Consider the following 19,421-nt stretch of genomic DNA (forward strand, 5'->3'; position numbering starts at 1 on the left):
TTGGACGAGGGGTAATCAAAGACAGTTTCTGTTGTTGTTTGGTTCTGGGGATCTCATGGTTAAATTGAGACCTCTCTCTTTCTTTGTCCTTATGTCTTTCTGTAGTTTAAAATATATCTATGTATTTCTCACTCTCCTTTTTCCTTAGCTCTCCCTCCCCCAGCCACGCCATCTATTTTACTTTCCACCTCCCACCCTCCCTTCTTTCCACCAAATAGTAATGTAGCTGACGTTTCTGTGGTAGGCTTCCAAGGCTTGTGTGTGTTTTCCTGTCTGTGTGAACTTTCTCTCTCTCCGCCCTCCTCCAGACTTCCCCTCCAAGGGCAGCAGCCTGGGTCTGCCTGCAGTGTATGCTTGCTGTGTCTGGACGCAGTCACTGGGTCACAACAACCGTGACGAACAGAGATCCCCATCAGCTCCGCACCCGTCTCTCTCCATCTCTCCCCCTCTTCTCCCCCTCTCTCCCCCCTCATTCCACAACTTCCAGCTCTCCTTTCCTCTCTTCCCTTTTCACCTCGCACAAAAGACCTCCCCTCACGAGCGACGGCCTAAAGGGAAGAGGGGGATTCGGTTTCCACAACAATGGAAATTCAATCAGGAAATGGAGACGGACCGGTGGCCGCTGCGCCCGGCTCTGTTTCCCCGCCTGTCTCGGGGACGAGGCTGGACGTGGGGGGCGATCAGGCGCTGCGAGAGGAGCCACGGGCTGCCAAGACCATCGAGAAGTTCCACATTCCTCTGGACAGCCTGAAGAGGATGTTTGAGAAGGCCCCTGCTGACAGCACCGTGAGTACGACAGATCTGTTTGGTTTATCTGATGTTGGTGGTCTGTCGTTTGATCCGACTTTGAGGGTGATGTCTGGTGTGTTGACAAGCTGTGTCTGTTGAGGGAGATTCAGGACTTCTGACAATGCTTATTCATCTGGGATCAGTGTGATGAAAAACTTCAACAGTTTTTCTGAGTAACTTTAGCGAGTGACTACAATGAACGCGTCTCTGGTTTCTGATCAGTGGTGAGCTGTCAGAGACTGTGCCAGGGGAAACTAATCCCGTCACTACCAGCTGAGAGGAAAGTGTGTCTCCTAACTCGCTAGATGAATGACTGCGACGCTTCAGACTCCTCACATCACTAAACTTCACCGACACAAAAAACCTGCGTGAGTTAATATCTAACTCAAAGTAGCTCCAATTTTACAACCAAAACAACAGTTGCCACTGTCTGACTTTTTGTAATCTCTTTAATGTTTGATCAATGTTGCTGTCCTGTGTTGTTCCCAACACAGTTGAAAAGTTGTGGAAAGCATGAGTGAACAGACAAGAATGGTCAAAGCACTCCGGACCTGAGAGACGTTTGGTGGTTTGCTGGCTGTAGTCATGAGCCAAAGTCCAGCAGGCCTTAAAGCAGCATCTCCTGTCTGACAAACAGGATTTTCTGAAGGTATCTCAAACGTTGCTAGAAAATACCACAGAAATGGGATTTGGCTTTTGGCACAGGGGTTTTCCACAGCTGGTTGGTTCTGGTCAGAAGTGCTTACGTCTCTTCCACGGCTGGGGTGGGGGCTGGGGTGGGGGCTGGGGTGGGGGCTGGGGTGGGGGCTGGGGTGGAGGTTAGGGTAGAGGCTGGGGTGGAGGTTAGGATGGAGGTTAGGGTAGAGGCTGGGGTGGAGGTTAGTGTGGAGGCTAGGGTGGAGGTTAGGGTAGAGGCTGGGGTGGGGGCAGGGGTGGAGGCTGGGGTGGAGGTTAGGGTAGAGGCTGGGGTGGGGGCAGGGATGGAGGCTGGGGTGGAGGTTAGGGTAGAGGCTGGGGTGGGGGCAGGGGTGGAGGCTGGGGTGGAGGTTAGGGTAGAGGCTGGGGTGGGGGCTGGGGTGGAGGCTGGGATGGAGGTTAGGGTGGAGGCCGGGGTGGGGTGGAGGTTAGGGTGGAGGCTAGGGTAGAGGCTGGGGTGGGGGCTGGGGTGGAGGCTGGGGTGGAAGTTAGGGTGGAGGCTGGGGTGGGGGCTGGGGTGGAGGTTAGGGTGGGGGCTGGGGTGGAGGCTGGGGTGGAGATTAGGGTGGAAGCTGGGGTGGGGGCTGGGGTGGAGGCTGGGGAGGTTAGGGTGGAAGCTGGGGTGGGGGCTGGGGTGGAGGTTAGGGTGGGGGCTGGGGTGGAGGTTAAGGTGGAGGCTGGGGTGGAGGCTAGGGTGGAGGCCACTGACTCAGCCTGCAGTTTGACCTTGTGTAACAGCAGGCTGAGATTTACAGTAAAATGTGACTCTGTTGGAGGAGAACTGGGTCGTTTAGGGGAAAGCCTCCCGTTAACTAGACGGAGGACAAATGATGCAGTTGACCCAGTTGTTGTTGTGGTTTGAAAGCTGTCATGGTCGCTCCCTGTGGATCCATTTACAGACCATTACTGTTTACTGTTGACCTGGTCTACTAAATCAGATGTGACAGATGTACCTTAACACACTGTACTGTTTTCTACTACGTGCAACTGAACTCCACTCAACTTCATTTTACTCTAACATTCTCTTCTCTGCTTATTGTGTAAGATTTTCATCCAAATTCAGATAAAATTCTAAGGTCAAGGTCAAATTTCGAAAGCTCCAAAAATAGCACAAAGACCGTAGTAAGTTCTAATACAGTAGATGTTTTAGTGTACGGATACTATATAAAAAAGAAAATACATAATATAATACTATACTAGACTCTATTCTAACATACTATAACTCCAATATTCTACTAAATTCTACTTTACGCTCTTAAATTAGGTTTGGTCAGTTTAATTAAATCCCTAAACATGTTGATTGTGATTAGGGCATTTTTCGGTGCAGAACTCAAATGATTGTATTTTTTGAACAGCTGTTTATTTGTGTTGAATGCAGTGAATGTGTTTCAGCCACATCACCGTGTAAGACAAGTAATTAAGATTGTGTCTGGGTTCTCCAGTACCCACTCACTTATTTATAAAACACATTCTCAAAGCTCTAGACCTCATAAATGCCAGCTCTCGTCTCAAACTGTAGTTCTCGGAGGCTGCTGCGCTGCTGCATTGTGGGATTTGTAGGCAGCACAGGCCTGGATTCCTCCGGCTGCCAGTGTAGCGTGTGGCTGTGCACGGCCGTGTCCTGCAGCTAGCAGAACCTGACACCATGTTATTTAAGGCCTATTTTGGGGGGGCTTCATGGTTAAGCTAGGTTTTAAAAAGACAAACCCTGTAATTGTCTTGTGGGCTCAGCTGGGGCAGGAGCAGGGGCCAGGGCCCAGGGCTGAGAGGTTCTGTCAAGGACAGAGGGCAGAGCAGAGGGGGGTGTGGCGGTGAGGCGAGGCTGGGCTGGGCTGGGCCAGACCTGATCCCCGGGGAAGGAACCAGAGCAGCCCAGGACCCCCAGTAGACCTGTAACCCTGCAGGAGACAGGACCCCCAGTAGACCTGTAACCCTGCAGGAGACAGGACCCCCAGTAGACCTGTAACCCTGCAGGAGACAGGACCCCCAGTAGACCTGTAACCCTGCTGGAGACAGACTTTTGGACCCAGCGCAAACCACGACATAGACCAGACTGAGACGTCGCTGTGAACTCATACACACTATGAAAACATTGATCATCGATAAAGACATGCTTTTGAGATGATAGTATTTGGGTTGAAGCTGATGACCCAGCAGAGGCCCTGTCTGATAGACATCACTGAGCTGAGTCTGACTGGAGGAACGAAGAACGCATCAGTCCATGTGGTGATTGGGTTCCTTAGTGGGCAGTTTCCTTAAGCACTGAGTTCATGCTGTTGTTCTTGGAGGCAAGTTTGGAAAATCTTATCAGTCTGTACAAACACTGATAAGAAATGATTCCACACATCCAATCCCGTCGCTTTTTATTTTTGACTATGTCTGGACACAGCAGGATTTATTCTTGGCATATTGTTAAATGTTTCGTTTGAAAGATTTCAAATTGTCTGACATTTACTGTTCTCATTAGCAGGGTAAATTCCTATTTTTTTGTTGCCATTTTTAAATTGTAATCTCCAGAATATATATTCTTCTTTTATAGCCTGTTGTGTGGTGTTTTTTTTCCTAAATTAAAATGTGTTTGATTACAAAGTGACACATAAGGTATCAGAAATCAAGTGCAACTTATTTAACTAAACGTTGATTAGTTCTCCTCATTATTTATTATTGGACTGTTATGATGTAACCTTCCAAATTAGATGTCTGAATGTAGCCTTGAGAGCTGAGTCATTAAGACATATGTGCTTGGCAATGCCCCCCCCCCCCCACACACACACAGACCTTGACACACAATAACATTGAATGAGAAATAGACTAACTGGGATGTGTACCAGCGGTTCTTCACAAAAAATAAATCTGTCAAACTTCCAGAACAGCAAACATAAAAGCCGACATAGCCCCACCGCTAAGCAATCTACAAATAATCCCTCCTGAAGTCTGACTCGCAGCTCCAGATATGAGGATTTGCTGGCTTGGTCATCCATGGATGCTTCACAACGGGACAGTCTCCAGGCTCTGTCACTCTCTCTACACAGCATAACACCTCCCAAGGTCTCCAGTGGAGCAGCGCACCACTTAACGACAGGTGGGGTCCTTAGCAGGAGGCAGTTATCTGTCATTTAGGCGTCCCTTTAAAATGCCTGTCTTAGTGGCGCACTGAAAGTGGTCCTGGGTTCCAGCAGGAGAGAGTCCTCTTCTCGTTGTAAAACACCACCCTGTCTCCCGCCTCATTTCAAGACTCGCTGTAAATGTTTGATGAACTCCAGTATTTCTTCTCTGTGGCATGTTTCATTATTTATCTGGTGACATGGTTGAGACGTCACTGAGACGGTACGGGATGATTCCCGGGTGCTCTCCAGGCCTGTAGCCAGAGCTCTCTGGCAGAAGGGCAGCAAGCCCTCCGTAGAGTTAGGGTTAGCTCTGTGGGGAATGTGATGCAATGGTTCATTTCCAGTGTAAACTACTTATTTATCTGCCTGAGTGAACAAACCCCTTGGTCCAGGCAGATGAGGTTATGCTTGTGCAATCACTGTGACCCGACCCTCTGAGGAACATCACACACACACGTGCACCACAACCATCAATGCACATGGCCCTGTGCTGTGTGTGGGTTTTAGTTGCTGATGCCATGCAGTAGGGGGCAGTGTAACATCGTTACAGTAACACGGTGTTGGCTGTTGGTTTGTATTTCCTTATACCCACTGGCCCTCAACAGCTTTAGGGGTCAGCAAGAGCGAGGAAAGCTTTTTTTTGTTAAATCATTTCTAAATTGTTCACAGGCATGTTCAAGGAAAGTATTTTTATTTTTTTTGTGGAAGTTATTTGTCTCCCTGATAGGGTTAGGGTGTTTATTGTAGCCTAACATACAATAATGTTTAAGCTTTTTGTAATAAGAATAAGCTTAAAATACATTGAACTAAACATGTTTTGGGGGGTTTAGGCCACCAGGTGCTTTCTGATCAAGTTTGAAAGTACATTTATTGTTTTATTGATTCATTAATATACTGATGAAGTGAAAGCCAATTGAAAGTACTGAGAACACTTGTTAGAGAAGACATTTTATAAAAAGTGTTTTCACAATATCTAAAGGTTTCAATTAATAAATTATTCAATCTGAAATCAGATTTCAAAGGCCTGTTATGAATTGTTGATAGGCTAAGCGTCATGAGCATCCTACGCCATGTATAATTGATGCTAGTCCAGACTGGGTAAATAAATACATATATTTCTGCTCTGCTTATAGCCTACTGCTATAAACACCCCACAATATGACTCGTCATTAAATCATGCGCTCTTTTATTGTTGGTTTATTTTTTTTCACTGCGAGGGTTTATTTTTGTCAGTTTATTTTTTTATTTGATCTCGCGTGCTCATTCTCTGAGCTAGGCCACCGTCCGTCCTGTCTTTACCGGACCTTCCGACTCTAAATATACGACCGATGTTTGACTTATGTGTGTTTACGTCATGTTAGAAGGCTTCAAATATGACAAATGTCCTGCGTTACAGGACACCTACCGGTTTGCGTGCTGTCTGTGTAGATGGTGACCGAGTGAGGTGTCTGTACACATTTGGACGGTGGCATGGGAGGTATGGAATTTAGCCAAGTTTATTTTCATAACTTTGGCTGCTTCTGGATCTAGCTAGCTTTCTCTAGTGCTTTCCGTCAGTCTGTCATACTTAGCGACTCATACTGCAGACGCGTAGGCCTATTTGTAGGTTAGTTCCCTGTCGCATCAACGAATTCTGCTTCCGTGATTACGTCCGTTACACATTTCTAGGTTGATAATAAGGTCAGTCCACTTCACTTGTGGTTACTGACATTTCCATGACAACATTTCTTCCTCACATTTGACAGCCTGAATGTAACATTTATAATGAAAATATAAATATTTCACAGGATGTTGACACAACTGGATTTCAGAAGACATCTCTAAGACAACATCTGAGACATTTAGCTTGACATGTTGCACAACCTGTAAATTAACCAAAAGAGTTAAAAGAAAAATAACAATGTAGTCAAATGCAGAATATAAACACAAATGTTACACTACAAGAATACAGCACAAGCTAAACTATTCACCCCTCAATAGGCCAATACCCCTCATCATCTCCCCTTTTTATTGGGCCACTTTTGCTACAATACATCCTTGTGAAAATCCCATTAGTTCTGGCAGAATCCTCTCTCAGTTCTGCTCTACAGATTCAAATCTTTTAATGGAGCTGTGACTGTGTCATGATGCAGGCTTCATGCATCCTGATGGTAGGGTTGTGTTGAAACCTCGGTTTTCCTGACCATACAAGCACTGTTACGTGGGATCCTAATACTGGCTGTGCGCCCATCATTCAAATCAGCCTCTCATTTGACTACATGTCCCTCATATCGATGGCTTTGCAAACCAAGACACCAGATATAACTCCTGATGAACCATGGTTTTCAGAAGAGGACTTTTTCAAGTTAGTTAAAGGTGGTTTCCTTCTACTTGGTCGGCCATATTGGTTCTCTGCCCAGGGACAGGAGATGTTCGACAGCGTGGGTTTCCTCTGAGGACAGGTGTGTTTTACTGAGTCACTTCCTCTGCCACTCTGCAAAACCCAGTCTGCCAGGCGCACGCGTGTGCTTGAGGATTAATGGAACACCTCCAGGCTTAAGATTGAATCCGTCAAGTAGATATTGCTTTGAAGACAAAGACTGAGAATGATGAACTCCTGCCCACTGGCGGTTGCCATGGTGAAACTACAGTATTCGATCTGGAGGAGGAAGTGATATTAATTTCAGCCAACAGGAGCTAAGGTTTAGAGTGTTGCTCAATAAACCAACAATGGTATCTGTCTAAAGTCAGTACGGTTAATCATTGACAGAACCGTGGCAGAACTGTAGATATGTGGAAAAGGCTTCACTCAAACAACTTCTGGGGCACCCTGGTAGCTTAGGCCGTTTGTTGCATGTCTTCCCCTCTCTCTCCCCCTCTCTCTATTTCTCTTCCCCTCTCTATCTCTCTCTATCTCTCTGCCCCTCTCTCTATTTCTCTTCCCCTCTCTATCTCTCTCTATCTCTCTTCCCCTCTCTATCTTTCTCACTCCCCCTCTTTCTATCTCTGTTCCCCTCTCTATCTCTCTCTCCTCCTCTATCTCTCTCTTCCCCTATCTATATCTCTCTCCCCTCTATCTCTCTCTCTCTCTCTGGAAATCACAGGTTTTCACAAATCAAACATTCACTTATTCTCCATGCTTTATGCGTTTGGAGACGTCCCAGTTTAGACATATAAATAGTGACCCAAGAATAGTGTTGTTGGGCCTGAACAGTTGCAGTGTACAGTACAGCTAACATCACAGTGACTAAGACATGTTTTCATCCGTAACACGTTGGAGTCACCCACTGCGAAAGAGAGAGACAAAGATACTGTAGATAGATTGAAAGACGAAGAGAAATAATTCAAGAGAGGAGAGACACAAAGAGGAGACAGAAAGACAGAGTTTTAACAAGCAGGACACCCACAGTGCTTTGTAAACAGATATATGATGAAACACAACGACTGAGGCCAGCGAAAACAGATAGTCTTTCAGAGAAAATACATTTTGAAATTCTCTTTCTGCCTCCCCCCTCGCTCCCCCCTCCTCCTCCCCCCTCCCTCCTATAGCTACAAGGCTTCTCCTCTCCCTCCCCCTCCCTCCTCTCCCCTCCTCCCCCCCCCTCCTCCCCCTCCCTCCTCTCCCCTCCTCCCCCTCCCTCCTATAGCTACAAGGCTTCTCCTCTCCCCTCCTCCCCCTCCCTCCCTCCCCCTCCCTCCTCTCCCCTCCTCCCCCTCCCTCCTCTCCCCTCCTCCCCCTCCCTCCTATAGCTACAAGGCTTCTCCTCTCCCCACTCATTTGGTCCTGCCTCTCCCTGCTGTGAAGAGGCTGTCCGCCCTGTGCTGGAAGTGTCTGCAGGGCCAGAAAGCAAAGTACAGCCTAGCCAACACTGCCAGACAGTCTGTCTCTCTGCTCCACTCCATTTCGGCCCTAACCTTGGCCTTTCCAAATACCTATGTGTGGTTATGCCTGCGTGCCTGTCTGCCTGTCAGCATGCCTGCCTGTATGCCTCTCTGTCTATCTATTTGTCTATTTTTCTGTCTGTGTGTCGGCCTGACAGATTGGCACACACACACTTTGCAAAGCTCCTATGTGGCTCAGCTGGCCTAGAGTGAAAAACCTCTAATCACCATCTCAAACCTGCCTGGTCACTTCACAGCCAAGCTGGGCTCGTTCGGTCTCTACACCAACCTTCTGTCTTCTTCCTCCTCTCTCTCACCATCTCTTCTCCCTCACCCTCTCCCTCCCCCCTCTCTCTCCTCTCTCTCACCCTCTCCCTCTTCTCTCTCTCCTCTCTCTCACCCTCACCCACTCCCTCCCCCCTCTCTTTCCTCTCTCTCACCCTCTCCCTCCTCTCCCTCTTCTCCCTCTCCACTCTCTCACCCTCTCCCTCCTCTCTCTCTCCTCTCTCTCTCTCCTCCTCTCTCTCTCTCTCTCTCTCTCTCTCTCTCTCTCTCTCTCTCTCTCTCTCTCTCTCTCTCTCTCTCTCTCTCCTCTCTCTCTCTCTCTCTCTCTCTCTCTCTCTCTCTCTCTCTCTCTCTCTCTCTCTCTCTCTCTCTCTCTCTCTCTCTCTCTCTCTCTCTCTCTCTCTCTCTCTCTCTCTCTCTCTCTCTCTCTCTCTCTCTCTCTCTCTCTCTCTCTCTCTCTCTCTCTCTCTCTCTCTCTCTCTCTCTCTCTCTCTCTCTCTCTCTCTCCTCTCTCTCTCTCTCTCTCTCTCTCTCTGTCTCTTCTCTCTAACCCTATCCCCCCTCTCCCCCCCTCTCTTGTTCCTTTTTCCCCCCAGTCTTGTCAGACTCTCTCTTTCTTTCACATTACATCTACACAATTCTACCTTTTACATTGTGCAAACTTTAATGGCAAATAAATCCCTTTCTGATTCTCTGTCCTCTGGTCCTTCTCTCTGTCCTCTGGTCCTTCTCTCTGTCCTCTGGTCCTTCTCTCTGTCCTCTGGTCCTTCTCTCTGTCCTCTGGTCCTTCTCTCTGTCCTCTGGTCCTTCTCTGTCCTCTGGTCCTTCTCTCTGTCCTCTGGTCCTTCTCTCTGTCCTCTGGTCCTTCTCTCTGTCCTCTGGTCCTTCTCTGTCCTCTCTCTCCTCACCCTCTCTTCTAGGCCTGTGTTGGCTCAGGAGAGTCTGATGTGTCTGTGCCTCATCGGGCCTGCCTGGAGGAATAATGAGGACAGTCAATAGACAACTGAGCTGAACCAAGATGATGTCATAGTTGCTTTGCAGTCTGGGAGCCTTATCCACATTCACAAACACCATCACTCAAACTGACAGACAAAAAAACGAGAAAAATAAAACAAGCAGACAGGTATAGCTAGAGAGGGATTTACTCAGGTTTAGAGTACTTCAAGAGGTGTTAGGTTCAAATCCCCCTGGACAGTAGCCTATGTTGCTTTGGATGGAAAGTCGTCTGTTAAATTAGTACAGTATTTATCTTTTAGCACTGGCAACTTGACAAGGAGTGTTTTAATCCTAATTCTCTATTAAAAAATCCCCTTAAATTCCCTAAAACCAGGGCATGCAGTCACAGTGTGTGTGGAAGTGACACAACAGCCCCATGGTGCAGACAACAAGATGATCATCATAAAGGAGTCTCAATCACAACCAGCAGCAACGACACCATCATGAAGAGCACTGATAAGGACATGCACACATTTAATAGTAATGACCAATATAGCATACACTCGAAACTAAATTAACAGACATACTGTCACAGTAGCAGTAGAATAACCCTGTTTGATTCAGGATGGATTAAACCTAATCATTGCCATTATCTTCTCATGAGGGCTGCCCTTGAGCATTAATCAAGCGCTGGAGATGGGGGTTGTTGGATACAGATGACTGGGCAGCACTGGGAGAGGGGGTGTTCCCTGGCAAGCCAGCTGCTCCTCTCTGTCTCCTGCCTTGTTGATTTGTTTGGATGCCTGTGAGTCATGTGTGAATATGCTCTCTTCATGTTGAGGCAGACAAGCAATAAGGCAGCTTTCACAACATGATCTCACCCTATCCAATGGTGTGTGTGTGTGATTTAGTGTGTGTGTGTGTGTCTGTGTGTGTGTGGGTGTGAGGCAGCATGTCATTTGAAATCAAGCGCTGTATCTCTGTAGAGAACGGTCATATGCCACTGTTCCTGGCTACGCTCTTTAGTGTAGTCACATGGTGTACCTGCCTGAGTCCTACACATACCAATAGAGAGAGAGAGAGGGAGAGAGGGAGGGAGGGAGGGAGGGAGGGAGGGAGGGAGGGAGGGAGGGAGGGAGGGAGGGAGGGAGGGAGGGAGGGAGGGAGGGAGGGAGGGAGGGAGGGAGGGAGGGAGGGAGGGAGGGAGGGAGGGAGGGAGGGAGGGAGGGAGGGAGGGAGACTGAGACTGAGACTGAGAGGAAGGGAGAAAGAGAATGGGGATGGGGTAGATGGAGGTGGAGGGAGAGAGGGAAAGGAAGAGAAAGAGAGAGAGGATAGGGAAAGTGGCAGAGATAGAGAGAGAGAAAGTAAGGCAGATGGAGAAAGCGAGAGAGAGAGAATCCAATCCCCCCTGAAGCACAGCCAGTCACCCTGCACCAGCGTGGACAGGGAACCAGAGGCCAATAACAACAGACAGGAAACAGAAAGAGGTTAACTGCAGTGTCATCCTCCCAGGTAACCATGAGCACCCCTGCTCCGCACTGTGGCAGGAGAAACTGCACACATCACAGAGCCCAGCTACCGACAGCTCCCCGAGATCCACCCTGGATGAATCCATCTTTAATAGCTGCACATCAGCTGTGTTAGTGGAGGGGGGGCAGACGACAGGTCAAGATGTCGCCCACTAATCTCACCCCCCTCCGTATTACAGCCAGTCGTTGTCACAGCTCCCCCGACACTTCCCCGGCCGGCCTCGCCGAACGTGCTGTCACCATTAATGTCACACATGAAATGGCCGTAGCTGGTGGCATTGATTTCATTAGTGAGCCACTCTTAAGAGGATCAGGAGTTTTTTTTTTTTTGGCAAGGCGGATTAAACTGGCCGGCTGGCGGTGTTTAGACAGATTTCCTGCAGCATGTAGCTTATTAAATATGTCAGTCTGTCACAGGCAGGGATGGGTGTCCCCTCGGAGCAGGAGGAAGTGTTCAGTTAGGAGCACAGCGAAATGTACGGAGGCTAGCTGAGGCCAGGGAGCCAGAGCTCTGACAGGAGGAGCGAGGCTGACAGGAGGAGGGAGGCTGACAGGAGGAGTGAGGCTGACAGGAGGAGTGAGGCTGACAGGAGGAGGGAGGCTGACAGGAGGAGTGAGGCTGACAGGAGGAGTGAGGCTGACAGGAGGAGGGAGGCTGACAGGAGGAGTGAGGCTGACAGGAGGAGGGAGGCTGACAGGAGGAGGGAGGCTGACAGGAGGAGGGAGGCTGACAGGAGGAGGGAGGCTGACAGGAGGAGTGAGGCTGACAGGAGGAGCGAGGCTGACAGGAGGAGGGAGGCTGACAGGAGGAGGGAGGCTGACAGGAGGAACGAGGCTGACAGGAGGAGTGAGGCTGACAGGAGGAGTGAGGCTGACAGGAGGAGTGAGGCTGACAGGAGGAGGGAGGCTGACAGGAGGAGTGAGGCTGACAGGAGGAGTGAGGCTGACAGGAGGAGGGAGGCTGACAGGAGGAGTGAGGCTGACAGGAGGAGTGAGGCTGACAGGAGGAGGGAGGCTGAATGGAGGAGTGAGGCTGACAGGAGGAGCAAGGCTGACAGGAGGAGCGAGGCTGACAGGAGGAGCGAGGCTGACAGGAGGAGCGAGGCTGACAGGAGGAGTGAGGCTGACAGGAGGAGGGAGGCTGACAGGAGGAGCGAGGCTGACAGGAGGAGGGAGGCTGACAGGAGGAGTGAGGCTGACAGGAGGAGTGAGGCTGACAGGAGGAGGGAGGCTGACAGGAGGAGCGAGGCTGACAGGAGGAGGGAGGCTGACAGGAGGAGGGAGGCTGACAGGAGGAACGAGGCTGACAGGAGGAGGGAGGCTGACAGGAGGAGTGAGGCTGACAGGAGGAGTGAGGCTGACAGGAGGAGTGAGGCTGACAGGAGGAGGGAGGCTGACAGGAGGAGCGAGGCTGACAGGAGGAGGGAGGCTGACAGGAGGAGCGAGGCTGACAGGAGGAGGGAGGCTGACAGGAGGAGGGAGGCTGACAGGAGGAACGAGGCTGACAGGAGGAGGGAGGCTGACAGGAGGAGTGAGGCTGACAGGAGGAGGGAGGCTGACAGGAGGAGTGAGGCTGACAGGAGGAGGGAGGCTGCCAGCCCTTCTCCTCCCCAGCCCCAGCTGAGACCAGCTCCTGCTCTGCAAGTCACAGCCTGATATCCCACAATGCACCACATCCCTCTCACTAACAAGGCCGTGCCTTCGCCCGGGGCCTGAAGACACATTTCTCAGGGTGAAGTTCACATCTGAAAATCCTCCCACTTGCCAAGTGCTGTTTCCTCTCCCGGTGCTTTCTGCAGCATCAAGCTGTGAAGTCCTCCCCAATGCTGGGGTAGTGTTCCCTGTCAGGGCTGATCTCTACAGCACATGAAGGACTGTTTGCTTGTTGAGCGCTGAACAGAGAGGCCATTAGGGATGCACCCCTGCTCCTGCTACTGGCTCAGACAGCAGGCTACTGCCTAATGCTCCGGACATCCAGTATGTTTCATGTCACCTCAGGTGTGTGTGTGTATAATCCTCACAGCCTGCCATGGAGGTGCTGTCAAAGGTAATAGGTGTGTGTGTGTGTAATTGTGTGTGGGTGTGATTCTTTGTGTGTGTTTCTGTGTGTGTGTGTCTCTCTGTGTTTCTGTGTGTGTGTTTCTGTGTGTGCGTGTGTCTCTGTGTGTGCGTGTGTTTCTGTGTGTGCGTGTGTTTCTGTGTGTGTTTGCCAGCATGTGTCAGTGCGTGTGCTCTCTGGTGTTCCCAGTGTGGCAGGAGTCTGTCAGACTCTCCTGTCCAGACTCAGGTCTGAGTGTTCCAGCCCAGGACCACACGAGGCCGGTCTGAGCGTCCGTTCGCTCCTGACTGGCACACCTCTGCTCATCGCTACAGAGGAGGGTCCCATCCACACGGGGCCTGTCACACTTCCTCGCCGCGGTGCCACACAGCACAGAGTCAGCACAGCGCTCAGATGGAGTTATTAAATAACCTGACAAACACAGGTCCGCCGTCGAGCACAGAAGCGCTGACTGTCAGTGGTCAGGACCCCCGGGCGGAGGTTGCTTGTTGCTTTGAGGTTTATTCATCGCCTGTAGCTCTGGGGCTATGAAGAGAGAGACCTGGGTGGTTGAAGTCAGCTGCTAATATGCCCCAGAGGGAGGTCTTTTTCCAGGTGGGTTGTGTGTCTGAGCGAGGGTGTTGGAACTGAGAGGCAGCTACCACAGAGACCCCCTGGTGCTCAGAGACTGGGACTGCAGTGGGTTGGAAGGATCAAGCATTGTTTTGGGTTTGCAAAACAGAATGTCCACGTGCGTGTTTGCTTTTGTGTGTGTGCATGTGTGTGTGTGTGTGTGGGTGTGTGTGGGTGTATGTTTGTTGACACTGTGCCTATTGCTGCTGGTCTTTTTGGAGGGAAGCCACAGGGCAGACATTTGATTTGCAAATGTTTGAGGGAGAAAATAAAATCCTGTGTGTTGTTTGTTCCCCACAGACAGGATTCAAAAGACTTTCCAGCACGAGAAAAGGTTTCTACGTTCAACAAAACGCTCACAGAGAAAGCATATTTCACACTTCAAGGATGTCCCACCTTCCATTCCGAGGCACAGTTCTCATCGCAATAATCCGTTTTATCCAGCATTAGCTGTTGTGGCTCTCTGGGATGACTTCAGTGGAAGGCAGAAAGTTAGCTCGCACATTAGAATTCACCCACAGGTATTGTTTGTGTCAGCGTTCCAGTCGATACCTTTTTTACATGTTCCTGTCAAGGTCGTCTGTGTTTGCTGCTCTGACTGCACACTGTGTTTACGCTGGCTGCACGGCACACAGTCTGACTATCAGCAACAATGTTCCGCTGGCACACAGGAGTTCAATGTCACCTATAAGTCACTTCACTCGGTTCATTTTTCAGCTCGGGCGCGGCTGTGGCCTGTCCAACCAACTCTCCAACCAAGCTCTGGGAAGCTACAGCTGTTTCCTCTGATACGATCTCTTTCTCTCCCTCCCTCCCTCTGTCTCTATCTCTCTCTCTCTCTCTCTCTCTAACCAGGAAGTAAGAGTCATACACTCATCAACATCCAGAAGAAACCCTCGTGTTTCTCAGCTTGACAAGAGGACTGAACCGCCACACAAAGACAGAATGGCCTCACCTCACAGTGCTTGTAAGTACCAGACTACATTTCTGTATTGTAATAGCTGACATTCTGGGGAGTTTTATGTTAGGTTTTATACTTTAAAGGTGTTGTTTTAGGGCATTTCTGCTTTGACCGGACAGATTATGAAGAGTGACAGGAAATGTAGGGAGAGAGAGGGGAGGACATGCAGGAAAGGGCCCGGAGTTGGACCCGGGTTTCACACTTTCAATGAAAGGATTGTTTTATCTCTGGTACTCTCACAGGACCTGTGCGGACATTGTAAAGAGGCTTATTTGTTTTACACTGAAACTGAGGGCGTGGTGGCTCTGTGGTTTTCTGGGTTTCTGAAAAGTGTCATGTCCAAAGTGTTGTTTTAGGGTTCATATTTCAACACTGTGTGACCTTGTCTGTCTGTCAGTCTGTCTGTCAATCTGTCTGTCAACAGCTACATCACTGTCTGCTTCTCAGACAGACAGACAGACAGACAGACAGAAAGGAGAGAGAGAGAGAGAGAGAGAGAGAGAGAGGGAGAGGGAGAGGGAGAGGGAGAGGGAGAGGGAGAGGGAGAGGGAGAGGGAGAGGGAGAGGGAGAGGGAGAGGGAGAGGGAGAGGGAGGGAGGGGTAGAGGGAGAGAGAGAGAGAGAGAGAGAGAGAGAGAGAGAGAGAGAGAGAGAGAGAGAGAGGGAGGGAGGGAGGGAGGGAGGGAGGGAGGGAGGGAGAGAGAGAGAGAGAGAGAGAGAGAGAGAGAGAGAGAGAGAGAGAGAGAGAGAGAGAGAGAGAAAAAGAGAAAAAGAGAGAGAGAGAGAGTCAGAGGAGAGAGTGAAGGATGGATTGGGAGCAAGCTGAGACACAGACAGATGGACATGTTGACATGTTGACAGCTCTCCGCCTGGGAAGGAGAGTGTGACTACCCCTCCACCCACGCACACAAACAAGACACACACTCACACACACACACACACAAAGACCCAAACACATGCAAAGAAACACTCTTTACAGATGGTTCAGTCAACACGACTGAAGTGGGAAAATCTGAAAAGTCACCAGGTCATCATGTGAAGACTTCTCCTTGACCTTTGACCTTAAGGCTTACCTGACCATTCTCCACTTCTAAATCACAGTCCTGGCTAAAAGTGGAGGACACTTTATAGCCCAGAGGACTGGTGTAAACGATGGCCTTTGTCTTCGCTGACAGGCTGACAGTGGAGTGTCTGGGATGGCACTGTGTGATTTAGCGGGCAGAGTGAGTGACAGAGGGGACATCTCAGAGCCAAGCCAGCCAGAGTTAAATAAAGTGATGCGGATGACTCCCTGGGGTATAAACAGGCAGCCACCTCTCTTCACAGAGCCTCTGTTTCACAGAGACACATTTGGTTTCACACTATAGTTACGACTGTTGGGTTGAAAAATCTCCAACAGAACAATAGAACTATTATTGTGGCTGAAATGTTCTTAGCAGAAACTGAACCGAACTTTTTTTTTTTTTTTTTACACATTTTGTTGTGTTTAGAATTGTTAGTGTTTTTTTTACTAAATATTTTTGTACTGATTTTCCCTTTCAGATTTCCCCCAAATATTTTGCGGATCAAAAATAATAAGTTTGTTTGCAATGTAAATCGATAATCAAGTGATTCTTAATTAAGGTGTATTGAGCCATCTCGACTTTGATCAAAGAGGAGTACTGATTTTTCAGGGTGGAATAATCCCATTTGGAGTCAAGAAGCATTCACACACGAACCAGGCCTGTGCTCCTAGCAACCATCTGCAGCAATCTTAAATCCTCAACATTAAATGCTAGCAAATCGATTCAGCAGGCGCAGATAGATACATGAGGAAGGAAACATCTTAAATCTGTGAGTTTTAATTGTTTCCTGACCCTCCGGGTGAAGACCCTAGCCTCGCACCTGAGCTGGACGTCATCTGCTGTTTCACACCAGATATGCCAGGGCTGTTGGTTTACTTCACACACACAGAACAGGACATCCAGATGACCAGGCTGAGTGCATGTTTCCCAGCAGCCAGATGACCCTGCTCTGCTCGCCGCACCGCTGCTCCAGGGAGCACTCTCATCACGGCCAGGAAACAATAATGCTTGCTCTCTGTTTGTCTGAGTGGGGGGGGGGGGTCTGGAAGGCAGGCTGTTAGAGGCAGGCTGTTAGAGGCAGAGTTAGAGTCAGGCAGCAGGGCTGAGAGGCAGGCTGTTAGAGGCAGGGTTAGAGTCAGGCAGCAGGGCTTGGAGGAAGGCTGTTAGAGGCAGGGTTAGAGTCAGGCAGCAGGGCTTGGAGGCAGGCTGTTAGAGGCAGGGTTAGAGTCAGGCAGCAGGGCTGGGAGGCAGGCTGTTAGAGGTAGGGTTAGAGTCAGACAGCAGGGCTGGAAGGCAGGCTGTTAGAGGCAGGGTTAGAGTCAGACAGCAGGGCTGGAAGGCAGGCTGTTAGAGGCAGGGTTAGAGTCAGGCAGCAGGGCTGGAAGGCAGGCTGTTAGAGGCAGGGGTTACAAAAACAGAATATAAGCTAGCTCTCACTTCTATCAGGATTTGTGTTGTGTATGGCTTTGGTGGTTGACTGGCTGACTCACCTACTCATTGACTGACTCCTTGACTCATTAACTGAGTGACTCCCTGACTAACTTCCTGACTGACTCCCTGACTAACTTCCTGACTGACTCCCTGACTGACTCCCTGACTAACTCCCTGACTGACTCCCTGACTGATTCCCTGACTCACTGTAGTGGTGTAACAGAGACAAGGCCAAGGCTGGTGAAGGCTCTCTCTCTCTCCCTCCAGGTGAAGAGAGAGAGAGAGAGAGAGAGAGAGAGAGAGAGAGAGAGAGAGAGAGAGAGAGAGGGGGAGGGGGAGAGCGGGGCGAGAGCTCGATCAATTTAGAAACAGAGAAACAGTTTTCAGTTTTGAGGAAACATTGGTGTGAGTGACTGGAGAGAGCTGGCTGTGTTACCTGACCTGAGTCACCTGACCTGAGTCACCTGACGTGAACCAGCAACAGTGTGACTGAAGGCTGCTGGACGTACCGGCCATCTAGTGGTCCTCCTGCTGCTACAGCTGTCAGTATGTCGGGTTTATTCATCCATGCCTGAGTGCGTTCAGTGTATGATCACTCATTCAGTAACCCACTCAGAAATAACTGCAGAGTGGATTTATTGAGCAACTTCATGTTTAGATTGAAACATAGGTAACACACACACACACTGACACACGCACACACCACACACATGCACAAACACACACGGAACACACAAAGAAACACACACATATCACAGTCATACGTACACACACACACATGATGTACGCACACACACACACATGATGTACGCACACACACACACATGATGTTCGCACACACACACATCACAGTGTTGTGTTAGCAGGGCTCCAGATGTGAGAGGCAGCCTGGCTGTGTTTAGCACACTCCTGTCCATCTGGCGACAGAATCCCTCCATCTGGGATGATGTCCACCACAGAGGTCCCTAGAACGCAGGTGCCCTCAGTCCAATCTCCCCCAATTTCCTCGCCTCGCTCTTGTTCAAACCACCACCCTTCATTATCGAGAGGTTCCAGTTTGCTTCCGATTCAATCGACTAGCCCCCACGAGACTTGACTTTTACTTTTCAGCACTAGCAGAGCGGAACGCAATGTTTTCCCTGACGGTATACAAATATGCGAAATATCTCTAAACACGTGGATGTGAGAGGTCTGCTCTGACCTCTGGTGAGAGGCAGGCGTCACAGACTCTTAGGTTCCTGTGACATAAGGTTAAGAGCATGTGGGGTACCTTGTCTAAAAAAAGCCCCCCCCCCCTCTCACCCCCTCTGCCCCCCCCCCCCCCTCTCACCCCCTACGCCCTCCACCTCAGCTCCGTCTTTGGGGGGATCGAGAGGGGGGGGGGATCTAAAATAAAATCAGCTGTCACTGTCTGCTAGAGCCCATAGCAGTGCTAGCCTTCACTCCTGGAGCTGGTCTCCAACCGTCTGTCTCTCTTCCCCAACTCTTACTTCTCTCCCTGGGTTCAGACCTGGTGACCAACCCACTCCTACGCCTAAGCCAAGACCTTTCCTTTTCCTGGGATTCTATCGTCTTCTGATACAACCCTTTACGTACTGAACTGTAATACATATTCACGGCAGTGGACTGAGGCGTAGAGCGAGGACGTAAGGTAAGACGGTCGCTGTGGCTGTGGTGACAGAGGGGCCCAGTGAGCTGTGAGTGTGGGTCGACTGATGATGTTGAATGACTCGGCAAAACCAAGATCAAGGTCTCTGAGTGTGGCCAGTCCCTGAGTGAGCAGCGGCTTCAGATCGACAGCGTGTCGGGTGTTGGTGGTGTGTTTCATGTTTGGAGTGTGGTTTGTAAAGGACAGATCCACAGAGGGTTTGAAGTCAGAAGGTCTGGGTTCCATGTGTCGTGTGTCTGTGTGGACGATGTGTTTAGCATGCAGAAGAGGTGCCCGCACCTCCACAGCTATAGCCCCTGACTTTTTAAAACATTTGCAGTGTTTTGTGTGTGTGTGTGTGTGTGTGTGCAGTCAGGGTGATACACAGAGAGACACGCCAGGGTCGTCCTCTGGCTTCTCTTGATCCGTCAGACAGCCTAA

At 49.8% G+C, this 19,421-nt stretch overlaps 1 protein-coding gene across 1 annotated transcript in view; it reads left to right on the forward strand.

Annotated features, from left to right (window-relative positions):
* The first annotated feature begins 276 nt into the window (after positions 1-276).
* xirp2a (xin actin binding repeat containing 2a) overlaps positions 277-19,421 on the forward strand; it is a 38,365-nt gene continuing 19,220 nt past the window's right edge. Inside the window, 2 exon segments of the mRNA XM_084668756.1 lie at positions 277-786; positions 14,733-14,844. Coding sequence (XP_084524882.1) covers positions 583-786; positions 14,733-14,844 — 316 coding nt within the window. The 5' untranslated portion in view covers positions 277-582.

This window comes from Hypomesus nipponensis, chromosome 12, assembly GCF_054491055.1.
Source record: "Hypomesus nipponensis isolate SF chromosome 12, ASM5449105v1, whole genome shotgun sequence".
Taxonomy (NCBI): domain Eukaryota; kingdom Metazoa; phylum Chordata; class Actinopteri; order Osmeriformes; family Osmeridae; genus Hypomesus; species Hypomesus nipponensis.